The sequence below is a fragment of the Pleurodeles waltl genome, chromosome 8, assembly GCF_031143425.1.
Source record: "Pleurodeles waltl isolate 20211129_DDA chromosome 8, aPleWal1.hap1.20221129, whole genome shotgun sequence".
NCBI lineage: Eukaryota > Metazoa > Chordata > Amphibia > Caudata > Salamandridae > Pleurodeles > Pleurodeles waltl.
The window spans coordinates 527,317,865-527,340,293 of record NC_090447.1 but is presented as its reverse complement, the minus strand read 5'-3'; the positions used below and the strand labels follow the sequence as shown (position 1 = coordinate 527,340,293).

The 22,429-nt window shown below is 45.2% G+C and overlaps 1 protein-coding gene across 2 annotated transcripts in view; it reads left to right on the top strand.

The window, feature by feature from the left end:
- Positions 1–22,429, top strand: part of ASMTL (acetylserotonin O-methyltransferase like) — a 291,907-nt gene that overhangs the window by 111,990 nt on the left and 157,488 nt on the right. For both annotated transcript variants that reach the window (XM_069204555.1, XM_069204554.1), the window contains exon 6: positions 15,217–15,281. In XM_069204555.1, coding sequence (XP_069060656.1) covers positions 15,217–15,281 — 65 coding nt within the window. The remainder of the gene's footprint in view (positions 1–15,216; positions 15,282–22,429) is intronic.

Below are 22,429 nucleotides of genomic sequence, written 5' to 3'. Positions count from 1 at the left end.
GAAGAAGGTAAAGAAGAAGAGGAGCAGAAGAGCAGCAGAGAGAAGAGCCTAAGAGGACGGTGAGGAAGAAGAAGAGCAGAAGAGAGGAGATCACAGAAGAAGGTAAAGAAGAAGAGGAGCGACGAGCAGCGGAGAGAAGAGCCAAGAAGACAGTGAAGAAGAAGAGGAGCAGAGGAGAGAAGAGCCTAGAAGAAGGACACAGAAGAAGAGAGCACACGCAGGTCGCGGTGCAGAAGAGAGAGAAAGAAGCACATAGAAGAAGAATACAGATGAAGACAGAAGAAAGAACACGCAGGACAGGGTGCAGGGAAGAAAGAAGAATACAGATGAAGAATACAGATGAGGAGCACAGAGGAAGATCAAAGATGAAGAAAAGAAGCAGGAGAGGAGGTGAGTAGCACGGGGACACTTTGGGTTCAAAAACATTGGAATCTTGATCCTTAGGCAAATGGAGATCCACCTACAGGAAAAATCCACCATTTTGTGTTGAAACCTAGTCACAATTAAAAAGGGAAATGTGGTAAATCATTTTATCATTCAAACTAATCAGTTCAGTTTCAGTTCAAAATACTTTATTCAGCAAATTTTGCCATGAAAGCTATAGATCATCCAAACAATTTCCGTCTATCACATATAAGAGCATCACAATAAATTATATTTAAAAATCCTATGATAGAAAACCATTATGATAAAAACACGAAATTCATGGAATTCGTGAAAGTTTGAAAATGGTTAAAAATAAACATACTTACAACCTACACTAGTTGTATGTCTTCATAGCAGTTCCTTATTTTCATAGCTATGTTAAGAAAATTTAAAACAGCATAACAACGTTCTAAGGTTGGCAGTCTTTGTAAATGCTCTAAGCCCAAAACATGGTTTCTCACCCTGTAACTTTGCCATATTTGGACTAAAAAAGCGGTACAGGGCAGCAAATATTGGACAAAATGGGATAAATGGATGTGTGCTCTATTTAATGCTGTTGTTACATCTACACGGGAGAAGTATACAACACCATGTTTTCTGAGTAGGAAAAGCTACCTTAAAATGTATTTTATGTAGCCTAAAAAGAGTTAAAAGGTAAAAATGTTAAGTGTTTTCTGTTCAACCCAGAAATAGTTCTAAAAGTCTAGTTGTGAATACTGACACCCAACTCATGACTATTTCCAAATCTAATGCGCCTTCAGTTCTGGACTCCCTGCATTTCTTCAAGAACACATTCCTAATCACAGCTTTAGTATTGGGATTACAAGCCTGTGAATTTGTGGCAACATCAACTATGTCAAATTCAAGCTCATAATCATATAGGAAAATACATTTTCCATTTGAGAAACTAAGACAAGACAACTCATCTTGCATTGGGGGCTCGGACGGCCAGTGATAGGTTGGGTGCAGGGAATGGGCATCAGTGATAAATAGGGAGGCCAGGCCCTATGTACAAGCCCCGCTACACAAAGGCAAAGACTCAGGGCCTGGCTTCACACATTGCGTGATTGGATAAGGTTGAAGGGCTGGCCACAGAAGAAGTCACTCCGTGTACTTTAATTATCCAAAAAGCATCAGAAGCATTGGAGCTGACCTTACCCTCTGCGTAGGTAAAATCTAACAGTTCAGCAGAACCCTTGCTTGTAGTTTCAATACTTCTGCTTTTGTTTTTTAACAAGTCAGTCTTAACCCCTGTACTGGCTGCCTAGGAGAAACTCTTCTTGGGCCCTGTGTCATTAGGCAAATCACTATTCAACACAAATCTGCCCCATGTGATCCAAAGTTCTTGTCACGCCTTTTTCTGGAAATGTAGTGTTCCAAGCCTGTTCTGCAAAATTGAACGCATATGATTTCCCCATGGCCGCTCCAGACCTAGAGAGTAAAAGACTAGGCTGTATAGCCTTGCTGTCCATACGGCAAACATTGTGTACCCCTTGGACCTATATGCTTGTGCCCCTTTTGAAGTGGCAAAACTGACCATTGTCAGTCTCCCTTACCACCTTATTTTAATTACTTTTACCCCATGCCCTTTCCCACTATCCCTTACACCCTAAAAATATCCTTACCACCCTATACATTTATCCACACCTAAACCCTAAAATACCCTTACATCACTATACCTCTAACCACCCCACACCCTAAAAGTATCCTTATCACCCTATACATTACCTACCCCATAACCCTCAAAATACCTTTTCCACCCTAAATCGTACTCATCCCATAAACTTAAAATATATCATATATATCATACATATAGATGCGTACACTCAAAATCACCTTAAATATACTTACCTTGCATGGTAAAGGCATTGCGTGTTAAATACAATGTTGTAAAGGCAGTTTCCCCTCAAACAGAGCGTCCTGGCACTGGAAAATGCTACATCATCGTAAACCAAGGCAAAAAGATAGGTCTTGAATTCCTTCCCAAACAGGAGTTCCTGTGTGATGTTCTTCAAATCATGAGGCATCAAATCCATTCCCTCCAGGCCACCACTGACATAGAGCAGCCCCCGCATCTGACTTCTCAAAAATATGACACTCTAACTCGGAAGGCAATGAAGGACTTCAGGGGGTGAGAAAGGATGATAATGGTTGTTCCTGTTTATCAAATAATATGAGTCCCATTTGTAAAAGATTTGATGCAAGGAACCCAGTGCCTTAAAGAGGATCCTTTTCCTGACAGGTAACCACTGTAATTCATATTGTCTAGTATGAGATTCCCATCTGTAAATGTCCAGCATAAGATGTGCTTACTGTTAGGAGTCTTTTACTCCAGGTGCAGTATGTTCCCATTGTCCAACCTAGCAGTTAATAGTACATGGACATCTGTCCTGCAGGCAGTTAGAAGATCCAGAAATTTTCTAATTTAAACACAGTGTGGAAAAACAAGTGCCGTTTACAGAAAGGATCTGAGGGTGAAAAGAGACTTTGTTGTCATCCGGGTGCCAAATTCTTAGCTGCTGAAGGTAGGTCTTAAGCCAACAGTCATACACCCACTGCTCACTTTTTTATTCAAAGAGAAGAATGTCAGTTTAATTTGCATTACATTGCATTGTAGGTTTCTTTCTTGTAGCCAATTCAACACATTTACCAGACATGAATAAAAAGTAAAGGCTATGTCTGTCCTGGGTTTAAATGTAAGGAGCAACCAGGTATCTGCATAGGAGACGGTAATCACCCCAAACGATTCAGTAAGTTTGGCTAGGGGTGCCATATAGATGTTGAATAATGTGGGGCTAAGCAACAAGTCCTTTGGCACCCCATACATTAACTGCTTACTAGATTACGTGTAGGGACCCAGCCAGATATCCTGCTCTCTTAACTCCCAACATTATTTTTCCAACTCCAGGCCCGTCCTGTGATACCTAACTCTGCCATCCACTGAGGAACAATCAGGTGGTAGATGGTATCAAATATTGTAGATAAATCAAGCGAAATAAGGGCAGTGCCTTTACCTTCGTCCAAAGTGAATTCATTGCTCTCAGATACTTCAAGCAAGGCTGTCTCAAAGCTTTGCCTCAACTTTCTGTATTACACTTCTGATCACCCACCTTCCACAGTATGAACTGTCCAGCGTATGCTTTCCTTTTTGGAGGTGGAGGTTCTTGCCATGAAGCAGAAAGGGGCCATAGAGGTGGTACCTCTGGAGGAAGGAGGCAAGGGATTCTACTCCCTATACTGCTTGGTCCCCTGGAAGGATGGATTTCTGAGACATAACCTCGACCTTCACCTCTTGCACCTATCCTTCCACCAAGAGAAGTTCAAGATGCTACTTCTGAGACCAGTCCAGCGGGCCGTAATTGAAGTGGATAGGATGGTGACCCTAGACCTCCAGAACCCTTATTTCTACCTAACAATTCTTCCTTTCTGAAAAGTTACTTGAGGGTTAGTGTGGTGTCCCAGCATTACCAGCTCAGTCCTGCAGTTTGCACTGAAACCTGCACCTTATGTTTTTAACGAAAGTGCTGGAAGTTGTAGCTTCTTCAGTGCAGAGTTGGGGAATCTGTGCAGTTCCTTGCTTGGCCAGCTGACTTGTGATGGTGGGGTCTCAGTGAAGATCTTCTCCACATCATGGGTTTACCATCAGTGCCCAGAAGGGTCATTTTACCCCAACACATAGCCTGACCTTCCTGCACTACACAATCGACATGAAGGCTTTTCTTCCTCCTAATAGGATTGCAGTTTTTGGAGATATGATTCTGATGTTTCGGACTCGGGCACGGATTCCAGTTATGTTAATTCTATTCCTGCTGGGTCTGATAACCATTTGAGCTGTGTGCATATTTGCCCTTAAGTGGGTCCTGAGAAAGCAGTGACTTCAGCACCAGGGGATCCTCTTGGCTTGAGTGCAGGTTTTCAGATCAGGGCTTCCAGATCTGCACTGGTGGAAGCCCCCTTTTATACTGTTGGTTGGTCCTCTTCTCTGCATTCTGCAGATGCAGGCTAGCTTGGTCACAGATACTTGTCTGTTGTGCTGGGGGGGTCTATCTGTGAGAGGCTGCATAGACTGGACCTGGTGTCTTATTACATCAATCATATATGGCACTAGAGAGTGGATGATTGGCTATTTGAAATGTTCTCTGTTGTCACAAAGGGCAAAACAGTGACTATGCAGACCATTTCATGTTTAGTCACACTCTGCAGTAAGATGTTGTGTGCTTTAGCTAGAGAAGAACCTTTGGCACTGCCCGAACCATAGATTCCTGCACAGCTCTCACCATAGCCATTCTGGCAGTTGAAATTTGGAGGACAGTCACATCGTCCTTGTAGCAAACTTGCCCTTTCTACAAGATCACCCTGTTTTCTTTTCTTTTGCTGGACCCTTTATGGTTACTGGCTTTAGAACTCTGCTCACTTCACCCCTGCTAACCAGTGATAAAGTGCTTATCCTACTTATAAGTCCCTAATATATGACACAGAGTATACCCAGGGCCTGTAAGTTAATTATCACTGGTGGACTGCAGCACTCATTGTGTCACCTACTGCAGGGACAGTGCAAACACGACAGCAGGCCTGACTGTAGCCTGGCGGTTACAGTTTTAAACTGAATATTCAACCTGTCAAAATAATCCCTATTGACAGATCAAAACATTTATTTTAAATATTTATAAGTCACCCCTATGTAAGCAATATTGCCCACAAGGCAAGGTGCCTGGTATTTAAAAGTAGGACATGTAGGAATCTGATGTTAAGCATGTACATTTTAGTAAGAAAGGAGCAGAAGCTGTTTTTCACTGTAGCAAGGCTGGCTGTTCCATAGGAGAACACTGAATTACGTTATTACATTTAATAATGCTAATTTTGGTTAGTAAACAGCCAGAAAAATAATGGAACAGCTTTTTTAATTGGTATTAAAATCAAAATCAATGGCGAGGTTGTTTTTTTTGGGGGGGGGATAAATATTATGGAAAAGGTATTGTTAGCAAATTATATTTGTAAGTTATATATGCGGGGTGGAGCTGTGAGCATCCGTTTTGACATTACCTGCTTGAATGTCAAATTCTGCTTGACAGGTTTGCTGGGTTTTACATAGGTCACTTGGAGTGCACTTCACACAGACCTCCCCTGTCACAAGCAGATGTTAGCTGACACCTGGGCAGGGCCCTTCCTGTCTCCTCGCACAAGGGAGAATGAAAAACTTCCTAGCAAACGTAGAGGAAAGTTTCAATTCTATTAAGGACAAGGAGACGATGATTATGTTTTTCTTTCTCTCCTTTATTCTCCAGCAGTGTTTTAAAGTAACAACTACCATTTCTCAGGATTCCACTGGAAAAGTAAACATTTGAAAACCAATCAACAGTCGGAGAGGCAGTCCACATATTCTGTCATCTTCCACTATAACACCTCCTCTTTCTTGACGCGACCGGCGGGCCTCCTGTCTTCAGTCACTTTTTGCTGAGTCAGTACCTAGCGGGAAAAAACAACACAGAATAATGACTGAATCCTAATGCACATACACCTTTTACCAAATTGGCAAGAAAAAACAACCATCAGTTGCATCAGATTGCAAATTAATACAAACATGGAAACCAAGAATTTACTTAAAACAATATACTTAGACCAACGTAGAAGGCAGACTGATGGACATCCGTAGAACAAATTCTTCTTTTACACCCCTCCGGTTTGGGCGCCTCCTGGCTGGTAGGGAATAATCCTCGCCTCCGTGCCCTTAATAGAAAATAAACTTTCCTTTACTTTTGCTTGGAAATTTGTCATTCTTTGTTAGGACCGGAGGAGAGGATTATGCTTGTTCAAAGCTTATCCATCACCAAAGCTGCTATACCAGTCACTAGTTTTAAATAAAACCTTTGGATCAAAGAGTCTGAGGACTAGTCAGCTGCATTTAAGATATCCTCTTGTCTAGCCCCTTGAGAGAAGGCTTTCGAGGCCATGGCCTCTCTGACAGAATGGGCTAAAAATTTGGACATAATAATGCCCGCTTCTAGCATTATCCATCAAACCCAGCGAGCAATGGTGGGGGAGGATACCACTTTGAAAGGCTTTGTGAGAGATATCAACAACTGGCACTCTCCTGGAGGGTGATAGTCTGCAGTGAGTTGCTCACACGCCTTCAGGCAACGAACTACAAAGAGCTTGGATTGCTTGTCAAAACTGGAGTAGGAGACCATCCTAGAGTCGCTTATAGTGCTCCTATAGATGTGGAAGCCCACCCCCTGAGGGGGAAAGACCCGATTTGAAACATCCAGGACTCTGACATCCGAAACACTGCGACAGGAAACCAGACACAGGAGCATCCCCAACATGGCAGATAATTGCTTACAGGAAAGATACTCATTCTTCGTCCAGGAGCGGAGGAATTTCAGCACTATGTTAACGTCACAAGGTTCTGAGTAACGAGGCACTGGAGTCAAAGAGAGCCTAATCCCCCACAGCAGTTTACATATTAATGGATGTTCGCCCACTGGGGATTCCTGTATGGGAAAATGGCCTTGCGAAATAGCAGAGGGATATGAATTCACCGTCCTTGTTCCCCAGCTCGGCCAAGAAGTTCATGACTGGCACAGCGTCACACCCCATGGGATCCTCATTGCATGGAAGACACCAACGTACCCATCTGTACCACCCAGATTTGTATCGTCTGGTGGTCCCATCGGCCCAAGCTGTGGTGAGCAGTCTCTCATCCGTTTTTGATAGTCCTGGGACTTTCTATCTTTCCCAGTAATCCTCCATGCCATTAAAGATAGACAGCCTTGGAGGACTAACGGGTGACTGTGACCTAGAGGATGCCATAGAATATCCGGAGCATGGGGAAGACGGATTGGAAAATCCCAAGAAAGTTCCAGAAGAATTGCAAACCACACTTGAGATCTCCACACTGGTGAGATCAGTACCACTTCTGCCTGCAGATTTAAGCCGAGATTCTCATGATCATGGCGAATGTTGGGAAGGCATATGCCTTCTCTCGACCAGTCCTGCAGGAAGGCATCTGTTGCCACCTGCGGATCCAGTTTCCAGCCGAAGAATCGTTGCAGTTGGTGGTCGAGCCGAGAGGCGAAGAGATCAACTGAGAAAGAATCCCAAAGGGAGTTTATTTGTGAGAAAACCCCTTGATTTAACTGCCACAAACTTGTGTCAGACAATACACTTATGCCCCAGATGCTCCCGGAAGATGTTCCACCCAGACTAAAACATTGTTGTTCAGGCAATACTTCCAGAACTCCTTGGCCAAACCTGCAAGGATTTTCAACCTGGTGTCCCCTAGGTGGTTTATGTATCGTACTGCTGAAGGATTGTTCATCTTCAGCAGCACACAACAATTGGCCCTCTCTTTGGTCCAGCATCACACTGCGAATGAACCTGCTGTTACCTCCAAACAATTGATATGTAGAGTTTGTTCCTCTGCTGAACATTTCCCCCATTAAAAGAGGCGCCACAGTGCACCCCCCATCCAGATTTGCTGGTGTCGAACACGATGATGAGGTCCAGGTCTGAGCCAAAAATGGCTCAACCATTCCACACCTCCATGTGGGTCAACCACCAGCGCATCTCCGTCCACACTTCCTGGTTGAGAGGAACCTGCTCTGAGTACCGAAGGCCCTTGCGCAAATGGAATGCTTTGAGGCATTTGAGGGCCCTGTAGTGCAGGGGACCTAGGAAAATGGCTTCTGTTGAGGAGGAAAGGAGGCCCACTATTTGGGCCACATGGCACAGAGAGGTGGAGTATTTGAACAGGGTCTTCCATAGTTCCCGGCGGATCTTGGTTACCTTCCCAGAGGGAAGACTGAGAGATTTCTCTACCGAATTGATGACAAAACCCAGTAAGATGGTTTGTCTTGAGGGCACCAGCAGTGATTTCTGCAAATTTATAATGAAACTCAAACCCTCCAAAAGGAGGATCACGTCTTGTAGCTGGTGCCATAAGCGCACTGGACACTGATGCATAATGAGGAGGTCCTCTAGATAAAGTATAAGCTGGTATCCCCAAGATAGCAAGTGCTCCATCACCGGCTTGAGCACCTTGGTGAAGCACCAAGGGGCGGAGGAGAGACCGAAAGGAAGGGTTTTGAATTTTTAAGTAATGCCTCTCCATTGAAGCTGCAGGAGTCGTCGGTGGAGAGGGAAAATGGGAACCGTGAGGTACCCATCTTTGAGGTAGAGGCTCACGATCCAGTCGTCTGGATGTAGCAGATCTCGCAAGTGGTGTATCCATTCCCTTTTGACGTGGCGGTAGACCAAACAACTGTTGAATTCCCACAGGTTGATAACCGGGCGTTGTCCGCCATCCCTCTTCTCCACCAAAATGATATTGCTTAAAAAACCTCTGGGGTTTGCAGTTGTGAGCAAACTATTGCCTCCTTGTGGAGCAAGTCTTGTACCTCCTGATCTATCAGCTGTGTCTGATTTTGGGAGAACACTAGGGGACGTGGATGTGATGTCTGAACGGGAGACCCATAGAACTCTATGTGAAAGCCCTTCACTGTTTCTAGCACCCAGGCATCTGAACTAATAGCCACCAAATTGTGAGCAAACCGTGCCAAACGACCCCCTACTTTTAAATAGGATAGATCTGAAACACTCACTTATTGAAGCTCCTTGTGGAAAGCCTTTGGAGGAACCTCTGGTATCTCCAACCCTGATGGCCCCTTCTGGTAAGGAAGAATACCCCAGCCCGATATGAGTTCTAGCCTCTGTGTTAGGTCTGTCTTCTGGGAGAGCCTTGCACGTAGGTGCGGTCAGCTGGCTGATCACCCCCTGACTCGACCGGCCCGAAGAAAATTCAGGGTTGTAACACCTTTTTCATCGAGGACTGAGCCTTATCCAGGGATGTGAAGGTAGCCACAAACTTGGCAAGCTCTTTCACGAAGGGTTCACTGAACAGGCCTCCTTGAGCCAATACTCCTGCCTCTGTAGAAGCCAGGTCACCCAGTTTCAGATCTACCTTGATAAGCAACGAACAGCGTCTCTCAGTTGCGAGAGCACAGTTAGCGTTGCCTAAAAAAGTGACCACTCTTCTGGCCCAACTGGAGACAACCTTTGGGGACAGCGTGGCCCCTGAAGACTTAGCCTCTTTCGCCAGTTTAAGGATCTTCGTGAGTGGGCCCACCATGTCCACAAGCTTGTCTTGGCAAGACTATCGATCCCTTTCATGGGATCCTTGATGAATTTTTGGAGGAACATGGCCATGCGCACCTCAATTTCTGGAGTGCATGCCACCATTCCAGCCCGGGTGGGGGGGTGTGGCATGGGCACTCCGCCCCCAGCTTTGTGTGGACCTCCTTTTCAAGAAGTTTCCTGAGTCGATTAGCGATGTAGGTGCACACCTTGTCTGAGGGGAACCATTTCAAAGAACAGGGATGAATTAGCTCTTCTGGATCAATCATGTCTGACGCTTCCTGTTGACCCTGAAGGGATTTGGCCCCTGAGGGGACCGTCACAGGATCAGGATGCCAGGGTCTAGTGGGGCCGCCTCATCTGGGGAACCCCCCTGAGAGTCATCCTCATCCGCCTCCACTGAAAGTAGCAACCCTCTGAGATCCCTCGAGGTGCTTAGGGCGTCCCCCGAAGTAGTCAACAGGGGAGGGGACGGACACTTTATAAGAGTGCCTGCTTAACCCTGTCAAAGGCAGAGAAGTCCATCCCCGCCTCAGTCGTGCTCTTGGGAGGGTGCTATGGTTGTTGGTCTTCCCCCACCAGGGGGTCTTTGCGCAGGGTCTGAGAACCTGTGAGATTCAGCAGCATAGGCACGTATTGGCCAGTTGGAGTAATCACCATTCTAACGGCTCAGTGGCAGAGGCCACAGGATGGTGTATGGAGGCGTCCATCGACTCGCAAAATTCAGAATCAATAGGAAGGGCCGAAATGGTCTCTTCTATGTAATCCTCGTTTATCTGCATTGTGCCCAAGCGCTGTGCCAGAGCGTGAATGCGCTAATGAAGATATATTTGTACCATATGGCCCTGGAGATCACAGGGATTTTTGGTACCCTTATAGGGAGTGCAAATGCGAAAGGCAAAGGGGCAGACTCTACATTTGTAGAGACTAGGCTAGGCTAGGTTTATATTGTGCAAAATCCACTAATCACACATTGGATGAAACCCTGGACCCCACTCCCTCTTGAGAATCTGGACAATGTACACTTGCACCTGGGCTAGGCCCTTGAAGCGGCAGAGCGAGATATTTGCAGGCGGCCCGCGGATAGGTCCTGCCTTGATCAGCCCGATTGCCTGTAAGCCTGACGCCCCGATTGCGATCTGTATTTTTTCTGAAAGAAAGCAGTGAAGCAGCAACGCCCGTCCTGCGGGTCATCTCAAACCAGTAAAGCAAAAAAAAGAGATGAAGGGTACTTATCTCCACCGCCACAGCAGGAAAGAAAGAGTAGGGGTCGCGGAAGATGACAGAGTACATGGACTGCCACTCCGACTGTTGATTGGTTGTCGGATGTTTCCTTTTCCAGTTGAGTCCTGGGAAATGTAGTTGGTACTTTCAAACACTGCTGCATAATAAAGGAGAGAAAGGAAAGCATAATCCTCGCCTCCAGTCCTGACATAGAATCCAATCACAGTGGTAATCATTTTGACATTAAAGTGTCAAATCCTGCTTGTCAGTTCTGCTGGGATTTTACATATAACACTTGGGGCACATGTCTAGGGGCAAAAACTGAATGGCAAAACAATTCCTGTGTATCCACTGACTGGTTGTTGGAAAACCTTGCTCTTTTTGTATCAGACTTCAGTCCCTGGGTTTTATTGGGAATACAGTGATTGACCCAATTTTGATTTTAGTGTTACATCTGGGAGGATCCTAGGACTACCATAGTACTCTCACCACAGTCACCTCCAGCCCTCAGATCCCAAGCTGAGTGTGGCTGAACAATTTCACCATCTTAAAAATACCCAAAGTTGGGATCCATATCTCTGTTAGCCCTTATTTGTTTTGGTCATTTTGGTGATATTTTAATTAATTATTTTTTTTCTCCGTTTTTCTTATTCAGTTTGGGATTGATTTTATTTTCCACTTCGACATTATAACTGTTTTGGTATTGCATACATACTTTACACATTGACTTAAGCTAGACCTGTCTGCTCTGTGTCATAGCTACCAAGGGGTTGAGCTCAGGTTAATTTAGTGACTTACAGGGTTCACTCACAAGGGTTGTGATCATTCACTGAGATGGGTAATCACCCACCCCAAATAATTATGCTCTTTCCTACAGAACCTCTTGCACAGTTTTGCTAATCTTTACTTTCTTACAGCTCAATCACTTAATAAATGACAGTGCTGGGTTGCATTATTTTCCTAGTTAATCAGTATTACTCAGTCCCACCTCGTGGATGGTATTGCTTTGGGACGTTTAATAAGTTGAGGAATCTGTGGGCACATGTATTCATCGGGTGAAAAGGTTCCTTATCTGTGGTAAAACGTGGCTGTAGCTACTTATGCCTTACATACTCCTGCCATCTAGTGTTCGGCTTGAGTATTTCCAAATTGTTTTTCCTCAAAGAATTGTTTGAGTCACGAGATGTATGTGCCCATGCGCGCTCAGTTCAGTTAAATTGTTCTTTTCTGCTTTTGTGTTGGGACGTACCTCGAGAAGACTCTAGTCTGTCATGTCCTCAGCATTTTTCAGGCCTACAGGACACATTTTGACACAGATTAATTGGGAAAACCTATGTGCGCTTCAGCAATTTTTCGTCACCCTTTGGCCTCACCACAGAATGGCATAACTCACTGGCCCTCACCCTTGTCTTTTACGTTATCAACAATCTATTGATAAAAGTCAACAAAAAACAGGTATTCTAATTCCAATTCATGTACATTGTTCGCTGCGCCTTTAGAGCAGCTTCAATAATCACTCTCTTTTACTGACAGAACTTACTAATAGCAACCAAGTTTTAGGTGTCTCATTTAGCTCAGTGCTACTCCAACCTGTTGGTGGTAGGCGATTTCAGCACTCAATTTGACATTCTAACTGTCCAGCAGTCAAAGAGCTAGTTCATGCTATGGAGAGCTTACAACTCTCCCAACTATGTGTCACCCCCACTCATAGATCAGGGCATATTCCTGACCCTGTTTTTACCAATATGTCTCACACTGAAACTCGCCCCCCCCCCCCATTTGTCCTTTTCAGATAATCGTGCCTTTCCCCTATATATATTTTATGATAAGGCACCAGTGAACCATGCTCAATATGGGCACAACAGTGGTCCAAAGTGACCCCTGAAAGGTTCAGTCATGCTCTTGAGAATCGTTGTCCCAGTCTGGACAATGGTGTAGAAGGCCAGAGTACAATTTGGCGACTGACTTATAGAAGCATTAGATCAAATTGCCCCTCCTGTAAAACATGTCCCACTCAGACAAAAGCCTTCGGCTCGATGGTTCAATGACGAACCTTCTAATCTTAAAAAGAAGTGTAGGTGGCTTGAGCACCTTTGATGCAGAGCCTATGACCTAGCTTGTAGAGCTGGCTGTAAGGGAGCATTAAAAACTCATCACTGTCTTATTTATCAGTCCTGCCGAGATTACAACACTAAAAACATTCAATCTTCCAACAACACCTCACCTAAAATATTTTCTATCGTCAAGGCTCTTACCTTGTTATCCTCCGTTTCTCCCTCATACCTTCTATCAGAGGAGAGTTGTAATGCTCTAGCCTCTTTTTTCCCTGAAAAAGTGGAGACTGTCTATGCTTCTTTCCTTCCTTTCTGGCTGAAGCTGGAACCCACCCTCAGCTGAAGACATGGTTCGATTCGTCAGCTGACAGTGTTAAGCTCCTGCAATTTAGTCCTATTCAACTTGAGGAGTTGACATCCCTATATTCTGCCATCAAATCTGGCTCTCCACCAGATCCAGTATCTCTTTCCTGCTTTGAGCAGGGCTGTGAGACAAAATCAGCCTGTCCTGTGTAAATGATTGAACTGCTCTCTGTCTTCTGGCTGTGTCCCACAGCATTGGAAATACAGTGGTGGTCCCACTTCTATAACAAAAAAATGCTTCTTGATTCTTCTAAGCCTGAAAATTATTGTCTCATCTTGGTGTTACTACTCTTCTCTAAGATTGTAGAGAAGCACGTGAATGGGCAGCTTTTAAGCTTTGTGGATGATAATGACCTCCATAGGACGCCATCTGGCTTGCGTCCCTTCTAGAGCATCAAATCTGCCTTGCTGCTAGCTTCTGAGTCAGCTCGTCAGATTATACACGATGGCGACACTGTGGCTATCCTAATTCTGGACCGCAGTGCCGCTTTCAACATCGTATCTCACAACGTCTTTTCGGAGAGGTTTTGGAGCTGTGATGTAGGCGGTAAAGCGCTGCTTTAGCCTGCCTTATTTATTCAGAGACGTCCCTTTCCGGTCTCCCAAAAACCATTCCACTCAGTGGTGCACCCCTTACAGTAGGGAGTGCCTCAGGGCCCTTTACTGAGTCCAACCCTATTCAATATCTATTCCCGCCCTCTGGCTGAGTTCAATGAGCTTTATGGGTGTACCATCATCTCATACACAAATGACGCACAACTTGTCAGCACTATCTTAGAATAGTGTTGCCTTGGCCTTTTCTCTTTGTCTATGCCTGTCAGAGATTGCAGTGTAGATAGACTCAAACTGCCTAAAGCTTAATGCAGTTAAGACAGAGGTGTTTGTTTTGGGCAAGCACCTTAAGATCTGGTCCAGCGCCTAGAGGCCTGACAGCCTTCGGTCCCTTACCCCCTCTTCAGTCAAAAGTAAAAAAATCTGGGCATCTGGTCTGATGGAAAACATTCTTTTGATAACCAGCTACCGCTCTTACAGGGAAGTGTTTTGGGATGCTGAATTCTCTGAAGAAAATTCTCCATCTATTACCAGAGTCTGCCCAAAAGACTGTAGTCCAGGCCCTGGTTTATCCAGGCTGGACTATTACATTGTCCTTTATGTAGGTGTGAGTCAATCCCGCCTTAGCAGGCTGTAACAGGCTAAGAACACCGCAGCACGCGTACTGCTGTCTGCCTAAGCATGCCTTTATCATTACAGTGCTTAGTGAAGTGCAGTGGCTCCCGCTGAGGCAAACAGTCACCTTCAAAGCTCTCTGTTACTGCTATAAGGGTCTTTCCTCTCAAGCTCCATCCTATTTCCAGGTGACGTGCAAACCTTCTGCCCCATCTAAAAATCCAAGATCGGCCAAAGCAAAACGGGCTGTTATCCCAAAATTTAGAAGAGCTAGAATCGGAGGCAGCTCTTTTAGCTACCTTCCACCTAAAATCTGGAACTCTTTTCATGCTGCATTAAGGCAGGCTTCATCTGAAACTCTTTTCAGGAAAAACTGAAAACCTGGCTCTTTGGGTCTAGTTTAGCACTGATCAGCATGGTGGGCAATTTTATCCTCGTAAGTCAGAATCCTAGCTCTGGGACACTTTGCGGGAAGTAGCTATCCGCTTTATAATTCTTAATATTTTATGGTTAACTAAATAACTAAGCATTGTTCACTTCCTTTCACCTCAGGTAACCAAAACAGAAAAGTCCATTATTTCCCCAACTATGCTGAAAAAACATTTCTAATTTCCAAAACAAGGGTGCCTAAAGTAAATTAAACAGAAAATGTCCTAGGTTTTTTTTTCCATTCAGTTAAAGGTACTATACTAGAAATATATTCTTGCCAGATATAGTTGGCATCTAAAATGTAAAGATGTGAATATTTTAAAGTGTTTTTAGATTTGGCTGACTGCTCAACTGAAGAAACACATTGTTATGAACAACTTTAGTAAATCATCTATTTCAATTATACTCTCTTTTTTTTCAGTTTAAGTGGCAAGGAGCACAGTGTCTTCACAGGTGTGGCAATAGTTCATTGCACAATTCTAAAAGGTAACTACAAACAAAGGCATACCATTTGCTTTATTGAGTGTTCCTGTGGAATGTGACTAATGTTCCACAAAAATCTTGAGCATGTAGGGAATTCCGAGGGTGCTGGAAACAGTTGCTGTAGGACATAATGGTGTTTTTTTATAGTACACTTTACCTACAAGAATTACATTGAATAAGTAATTACTTGCCTACTGAAAATTTGCTTTAACCAGTTTTAAAATATGGAAATCTTGTTGGTATTTGCCAATTCAGTCCTTTCTTATTCCATTAACTGGGAAAACTATTTGCTGCCAGCTGTGGTCAATCAATAATAATCACTGTTAGGATCAACCTGGACAATGAGCACAAAAGTCCATAATTTCCCTCTGCTCAGGCCTCCACACTATTTTCCTGCAATCGGCTATTAAATGTATGGAAATACCAACCAAGACCTTTTCCAAAGTTAAGGCAGATGCAATGGAAATTCAGATGCTGATGTGTTCTGTGGTAGGCTGAGCTGTATTTTTGCAGTGTTGACACGTCAATACATATTTTCTCTTCACTGATATACACCACTTCTCTGAAGTACAACAGTGCAGTCATGCACATTTTGTATCATTTCACTAATCTGAGACGTGTGCCTTCTGTTACACCATGTCCTTGTGATACCCTCAGCCTACAACACACGCGAAGACTGGAGAAGTGAAACTGAGAGTGTCCCACCTGAGTGCGCACAGAGTCCTGCCATATTGTTTGTAGACAAATGTTATATGACTAAGCCAGACTAGCAGCCAATAAATACATGCAGCATGGAGGGGACCTTGTCAGACTGAGAATTCAGGTATCCATCTGCTTTTCATTCTTTATTTCTTCTAATCCCTCCCCTAATTATCTCATGGCTTATTTTGAACCTTTTTTCTTGCATTATCGTGTGCCTCACTTCTCGTTCACATTTACCAGAACTAACTTCTAACTTGCTTTATCATTATAATCCATTAAATTATTCTTCCTTTCCATTGACATTGCACCAAAGGTTTTTCTTATCCCTTTACTGCTTTACACCTCTCATTTTACTCACTTTCCTGCATTAACGTCTCATCTTTCCTTTCTTCATTTTCACTCTCTTTACTCTTCCACCCATGTTTCTCTGAACGTCTGAATCCAAGGTTCCCTGCTCTAATCCAGGATTATTATCTGACAAAATCTGCCTTCAAATTACCCAGACCCACTGACTTGCTTTTTCATCTAGCTAACCCTACCCATCTCCTCATCCACCCATTTACCTCCTGTTCCAGCATTGGCACTTCCATTAACTCACCGGCCACTTTCTGTTGTGCTGCATCATCCATTATCAGTCCCACGCTCTTTTCTACTAGGTGGAATGCATAACAAAACAGCCATATAGACACATTTTTAACTTGCATATAAATTCATTGTAGAACTGCCTTTACATCAGAACCTTAGTTTCCCCCAAGGGAGGAGTTGAATTTCTGTAACTTATAGTCATCACAGAAGCCTGATCGAGACTTCTAAAGTGCCTTGATTTTTAAAGGCTTCACTAATTTAAGGGATCCTCATCTTTCCATTCAAAAATGCATCCAGCTGCTTGCTCCCTTGGATATATCTGTAGTTCCTTTTGCTTCTTCAGTCTTAATAACATCTGCCCTATTTCTCAAACTAACCTCTATCACTACTTTTTCTTCCTGCCTCTCTGTCAATTTACTGATTTGTAAATTCAGTTACTTCAGCTACCCTTGATTCCTCATTGTAATAGCCATTTGCATTTTGCACAGTAGTACAGTTAGCCTTTGTTGACCTTTACTGAAGTCTATAACACACCCAACAAGGACAAAAAACAACCATCAGGTTATTTACTTGTCTGTATTACTACGTTTTCTTGTTTCTTACTATGCTTGAATAAAATAAAACATGGAGAAAGATGTAGAAATAATTAACATTACTTAGTAGAAATTTGCAAATAATTTGTGCTGGGTATTGTTAGTACTTATCTCTAAACATCACAATCTCTACAGTAATTTCTGTCCATGTCCTCATTGATTCCACAGTTCTCAGCATTTCATTAGTTAATCTCCTGGAGAACACCTCAGTGTCAGGAAGTGCACTACCAGTGAGTTAACACTGCCTTACGTTTTGCAAAAAGACAATAATCGTTCTATATCCTTATAGCAAGCTACAATATTGCTGGACTAAAAGGAAAAAAGACAGAAGATGAGGATAGGATTTCCTTTATAAAATTATTTGATATCTTCTATTTTCTGGAAACCTGGGCAATTGAAGAAATTACAGTGAGTGGCTACACACCATACTGTGTTCCTGCCATTAATTCCAAGAAACGCAGACTAAAAGGGAGCCTAACCGTGTGGATTTCTGTCGCTCTCTGTAGGTAGTTGGCTCTGTATGTGCTATTTCAAAGTAAGGAATAGCATGCACAGAGTCCAAGGGTTCCCCTTAGAGGTAGAATAGTGGTAAAAATAGATAATACTAATGCTCTATTTTGTGGTAGTGTGGTCGAGCAGTAGGCTTATCCAAGGAGTAGTGTTAAGCATTTGTTGTACATACACATCGACAATAAATGAGGTACACACACTCAGAGACAAATCCAGCCAATAGGTTTTTATATAGAAAAATATCTTTTCTTAGTTTATTTTAAGAACCACAGGTTCAAATTCTACATGTAATATCTCATTCGAAAGGTATTGCAGGTAAGTACTTTAGGAACTTCCAATCATCAAAATTGCATGTATACTTTTCAAGTTATTGACAAATAGCTGTTTTAAAAGTGGACACTTAGTGCAATTTTCACAGTTCCTGGGGGAGATAAGTTTTTGTTAGTTTTACCAGGTAAGTAGGACACTTACAGGGTTCAGTTCTTGGTCCAAGGTAGCCCACCGTTGGGGGTTCAGAGCAGCCCCAAAGTCACCACACCAGCAGCTCAGGGCCGGTCAGGTGCAGAGTTCAAAGTGGTGCCCAAAACCCATAGGCTAGAATGGAGAGAAGGGGGTGCCCCGGTTCCGGTCTGCTTGCAGGTAAGTACCCGCGTCTTCGGAGGGCAGACCAGGGGGGTTTTGTAGGGCACCGGGGGGGACACAAGCCCACACAGAAATTTCACCCTCAGCAGCGCGGGGGCGGCCGGGTGCAGTGTAGAAACAAGCGTCGGGTTCGCAATGTTAGTCTATGAGAGATCTCGGGATCTCTTCAGCGCTGCAGGCAGGCAAGGGGGGGATTCCTCGGGGAAACCTCCACTTGGGCAAGGGAGAGGGACTCCTGGGGGTCACTTCTCCAGTGAAAGTCCGGTCCTTCAGGTCCTGGGGGCTGCGGGTGCAGGGTCTCTCCCAGGCGTCGGGACTTTAGGTTCAAAGAGTCGCGGTCAGGGGAAGCCTCGGGATTCCCTCTGCAGGCGGCGCTGTGGGGGCTCAGGGGGGACAGGTTTTGGTACTCACAGTATCAGAGTAGTCCTGGGGTCCCTCCTGAGGTGTTGGATCGCCACCAGCCGAGTCGGGGTCGCCGGGTGCAGTGTTGCAAGTCTCACGCTTCTTGCGGGGAGCTTGCAGGGTTCTTTAAAGCTGCTGGAAACAAAGTTGCAGCTTTTCTTGGAGCAGGTCCGCTGTCCTCGGGAGTTTCTTGTCTTTTCGAAGCAGGGGCAGTCCTCAGAGGATGTCGAGGTCGCTGGTCCCTTCGGAAGGCGTCGCTGGAGCAGGATCTTTGGAAGGCAGGAGACAGGCCGGTGAGTTTCTGGAGCCAAGGCAGTTGTCGTCTTCTGGTCTTCCGCTGCAGGGGTTTTCAGCTGGGCAGTCCTTCTTCTTGTAGTTGCAGGAATCTAATTTTCTAGGGTTCAGGGTAGCCCTTAAATACTAAATTTAAGGGCGTGTTTAGGTCTGGGGGGTTAGTAGCCAATGGCTACTAGCCCTGAGGGTGGGTACACCCTCTTTGTGCCTCCTCCCAAGGGGAGGGGGTCACATTCCTAACCCTATTGGGGGAATCCTCCATCTGCAAGATGGAGGATTTCTAAAAGTTAGAGTCACTTCAGCTCAGGACACCTTAGGGGCTGTCCTGACTGGCCAGTGACTCCTCCTTGTTGCTTTCTTTGTTCCCTCCAGCCTTGCCGCCAAAAGTGGGGGCCGTGGCCGGAGGGGGCGGGCAACTCCACTAAGCTGGAGTGCCCTGCTGGGCTGTGACAAAGGGGTGAGCCTTTGAGGCTCACCGCCAGGTGTCACAGCTCCTGCCTGGGGGAGGTGTTAGCATCTCCACCCAGTGCAGGCTTTGTTACTGGCCTCAGAGTGACAAAGGCACTCTCCCCATGGGGCCAGCAACATGTCTCTGGTGTGGCAGGCTGCTGGAACTAGTCAGCCTACACAGACAGTCGGTTAAGTTTCAGGGGGCACCTCTAAGGTGCCCTCTGGGGTGTATTTTACAATAAAATGTACACTGGCATCAGTGTGCATTTATTGTGCTGAGAAGTTTAATACCAAACTTCCCAGTTTTCAGTGTAGCCATTATGGTGCTGTGGAGTTCGTGTTTGACAGACTCCCAGACCATATACTCTTATGGCTACCCTGCACTTACAATGTCTAAGGTTTTGTTTAGACACTGTAGGGGCACCATGCTCATGCACTGGTACCCTCACCTATGGTATAGTGCACCCTGCCTTAGGGCTGTAAGGCCTGCTAGAGGGGTGGCTTACCTATACTGCATAGGCAGTGAGAGGCTGGCATGGCACCCTGAGGGGAGTGCCATGTCGACTTACTCGTTTTGTCCTCACTAGCACACACAAGCTGGCAAGCAGTGTGTCTGTGCTGAGTGAGAGGTCTCCAGGGTGGCATAAGACATGCTGCAGCCCTCAGAGACCTTCCTTGGCATCAGGGCCCTTGGTACTAGAAGTACCAGTTACAAGGGACTTATCTGGATGCCAGGGTCTGCCAATTGTGGATACAAAAGTACAGGTTAGGGAAAGAACACTGGTGCTGGGGCCTGGTTAGCAGGCCTCAGCACACTTTCAATTGTAAACATAGCATCAGCAAAGGCAAAAAGTCAGGGGGCAACCATGCCAAGGAGGCATTTCCTTACACAACCCCCCCCCAAACGAAAGAGGATGAGACTAACCTTTCCCAAGAGAGTCTTCATTTTCTAAGTGGAAGAACCTGGAAAGGCCATCTGCATTGGCATGGGCAGTCCCAGGTCTGTGTTCCACTATAAAGTCCATTCCCTGTAGGGAGATGGACCACCTCAACAGTTTAGGATTTTCACCTTTCATTTGCATCAGCCATTTGAGAGGTCTGTGGTCAGTTTGAACTAGGAAGTGAGTCCCAAAGAGGTATGGTCTCAGCTTCTTCAGGGACCAAACCACAGCAAAGGCCTCCCTCTCAATGGCACTCCAACGCTGCTCCCTGGGGAGTAACCTCCTGCTAATGAAAGCAACAGGCTGGTCAAGGCCATCATCATTTGTTTGGGACAAAACTGCCCCTATCCCATGTTCAGAGGCATCAGTCTGCACAATGAACTGCTTAGAATAATCTGGAGCTTTTAGAACTGGTGCTGAGCACATTGCTTGTTTCAGGGTGTCAAAGGCCTGTTGGCATTCCACAGTCCAGTTCACTTTCTTGGGCATTTTCTTGGAGGTGAGTTCAGTGAGGGCTGTCACAATGGATCCATATCCCTTCACAAACCTCCTGTGATACCCAGTCAAGCCAAGGAATGCCCTGACTTGAGTCTGGGTTTTTGGAGCTACCCAGTCCAGAATAGTCTGGATCTTGGGTTGGAGTGGCTGAACTTGGCCTCCACCTACAAGGTGGCCCAAGTAAACCACAGTTCCCTGCCCTATCTGGCATTTGGATGCCTTGATAGAGAGGCCTGCAGATTGCAGGGCCTTCAAAACCTTCTTCAGGTGGACCAGGTGATCCTGCCAGGTGGAGCTAAAGACAGCAATATCATCAAGATAAGCTGTGCTAAAGGACTCCAAGCCAGCAAGGACTTGATTCACCAACCTTTGGAAGGTGGCAGGGGCATTCTTTAAACCAAAGGGCATAACAGTAAACTGATAATGCCCATCAGGGGTGGAGAATGCTGTCTTTTCTTTTGCTCCAGGTGCCATTTTTATTTGCCAGTACCCTGCTGTCAAGTCAAAGGTACTTAGAAATTTGGCAGCACCTAATTTATCAATGAGCTCATCAGCTCTTGGAATTGGATGGGCATCTGTCTTGGTGACAGAATTGAGCCCTCTGTAGTCCACACAAAACCTCATCTCTTTCTTTCCATCTTTGGTGTGAGGTTTGGGGACTAAGACCACTGGGCTAGCCCAGGGGCTGTCAGAGCGCTCAATTACTCCCAATTCCAGCATCTTGTGGACTTCCACCTTGATGCTTTCCTTAACATGGTCAGACTGTCTAAAGATTTTGTTCTTGACAGGCATGCTGTCTCCTGTGTCCACATCATGGGTACACAGGTGTGTCTGACCAGGGGTTAAGGAGAAGAGTTCAGGAAACTGTTGTAGGACTCTCCTACAATCAGCTTGCTGTTGGCCAGAGAGGGTGTCTGAGTAGATCACTCCATCTACTGTACCATCTTTTGGGTCTGATGACAGAAGATCAGGGAGAGGTTCACTCTCTGCCTCCTGATCCTCATCTGTTACCATCAACAGATTGACATCAGCCCTGTCGTGGAAGAGCTTAAGGCGGTTTACATGGATCACCCTCTTGGGGCTCCTGCTTGTGCCCAGGTCCACCAAGTAGGTGACCTGACTCTTCCTCTCTAGTACTGGGTAAGGGCCACTCCATTTGTCCTGGAGTGCCCTGGGAGCCACAGGCTCCAGAACCCAGACTTTCTGCCCTGGTTGGAACTCAACCAGTGCAGCCTTTTGGTCATACCAAAACTTCTGGAGCTGTTGGCTGGCCTCAAGGTTTTTGGTTGCCTTTTCCATGTACTCTGCCATTCTAGAGCGAAGGCCAAGTACATAGTCCACTATGTCCTGTTTAGGCTCATGGAGAGGTCTCTCCCAGCCTTCTTTAACAAGGGCAAGTGGTCCCCTTACAGGATGACCAAACAGAAGTTCAAAGGGTGAGAATCCTACTCCCTTCTGTGGCACCTCTCTGTAAGCGAAAAGCAGACATGGCAAGAGGACATCCCATCTCCTTTTGAGCTTTTCTGGGAGCCCC